The sequence below is a fragment of the Merops nubicus genome, unplaced genomic scaffold (assembly GCF_000691845.1).
Source record: "Merops nubicus isolate BGI_N331 unplaced genomic scaffold, ASM69184v1 scaffold28959, whole genome shotgun sequence".
NCBI classification, from domain to species: Eukaryota; Metazoa; Chordata; class Aves; order Coraciiformes; family Meropidae; genus Merops; species Merops nubicus.
The window spans coordinates 1-1,158 of NW_008632075.1; the positions used below are offsets into that span (position 1 = coordinate 1).

The 1,158-nt window shown below is 63.7% G+C and overlaps 1 protein-coding gene across 1 annotated transcript; it reads right to left on the bottom strand.

Annotated features, from left to right (window-relative positions):
- Window positions 1-142: 142 nt before the first annotated feature.
- On the bottom strand, window positions 143-1,153 carry CANT1 (calcium activated nucleotidase 1; the record flags this gene model as incomplete). Its single annotated transcript, XM_008947827.1, has 2 exons — window positions 143-346; window positions 790-1,153. Coding segments are annotated over 2 exons (568 nt in total), but the record flags the coding sequence as incomplete, so codon positions are not given.
- Between the last annotated feature and the right edge of the window lie 5 nt (window positions 1,154-1,158).

A 1,158-nucleotide genomic window follows, 5' to 3' on the forward strand; every position in this document is an offset into this window, starting at 1 on the left:
AGCCAGGGCAGGGGAAGTCTCTGGCCTCCAGCATCCTTTAAATCTCACACCAGTCACACTATCTGCAGGGAGGGAGACCTTGGCCCCGGTGCCCACAGTGGGCACGGGGCACAGGGTGGCAGGAGGGAGCCTCGCTCAGTACCTGGGGGTCGGATGCCCGCCGCCGCCCTCAGCGCGTTGTAGTTCGCCACCCAGTTTTCATGGCCCACGTCGCCCTTGTAGCCAATGACCTTCACCCACTCGGGGTTCTCGTTCACCACCTCCCCCGTCGTCGTGGTCCACTCCTTGCCCAGTCCCCCCACGTAGAGGTGCTCGTCCTTCACCGCCAGCCATTCTGCCTTGAAACCTGCAATGGAGAGCACGGCGTGAGCGGGGGCTCAGCCAGCACGTGGACATCAGACCTGCCCCTGCTCCCCCGGACACCACACAAGACACCCAGCACCTTCCCTCACACAGGGAACTGCCCCAGTCCCACCCAGGCTACAGGGTTACAAAGAAGGTGGAAAAGCTTTCCTGTGAGGGTGGCCGAGCCTGGAGCAGGCTAACCAGAGAGGCTGGGGAGTCTCCTCTGGAGAGATTCCCAACCCGAGATTCCAAACCCGGATGCCACCCTGGGCACCCTGCTGTGGGTGACCTTGCATGACAAGATGATGTCCAGAGGTCCCTTGCAACCCCTGCCACTCTGGGGTTCTGTGGTTCTGTGATTCCTTGAGGGTGCAACCCCAGGGAGCCGCAAAGAGCGAAGGGCCTTCCTGCTCTGTGTGGGCAGGGCAGGATCGGGGAGCTCACCCTTCCCCACCGTGCCGTCCCCGTCCGGCAGGATCACCCAGGGCACCACCTTGTTGCCCTCAATCTGGTAGACCACTCCTGTCCGGTCGTCTACGGTGTACAGCTTCCCGTTGAAGACGACCAGCTCGGAGAGCTCCATGCCCCTGCCCTTCTCAGCCAGGTGGGACTGCAGCACGCTCTCGTCTTTGTCCCACTCCACCGTCACGCTGTCCCCGCTGTCCGACAGCACCAGGTAGCCCTTCTTCAGGTAACTGAACCAGGTGTGCTCCTCGGGGCGGCGGGAGCGCGTGTCCAGGTCGGCGATGAGGCCGATGCGGTAGCGCAGGCCCTGGGCGTCGCGCTGCGGCGGGGACAGCGGGTAGGTGTCAT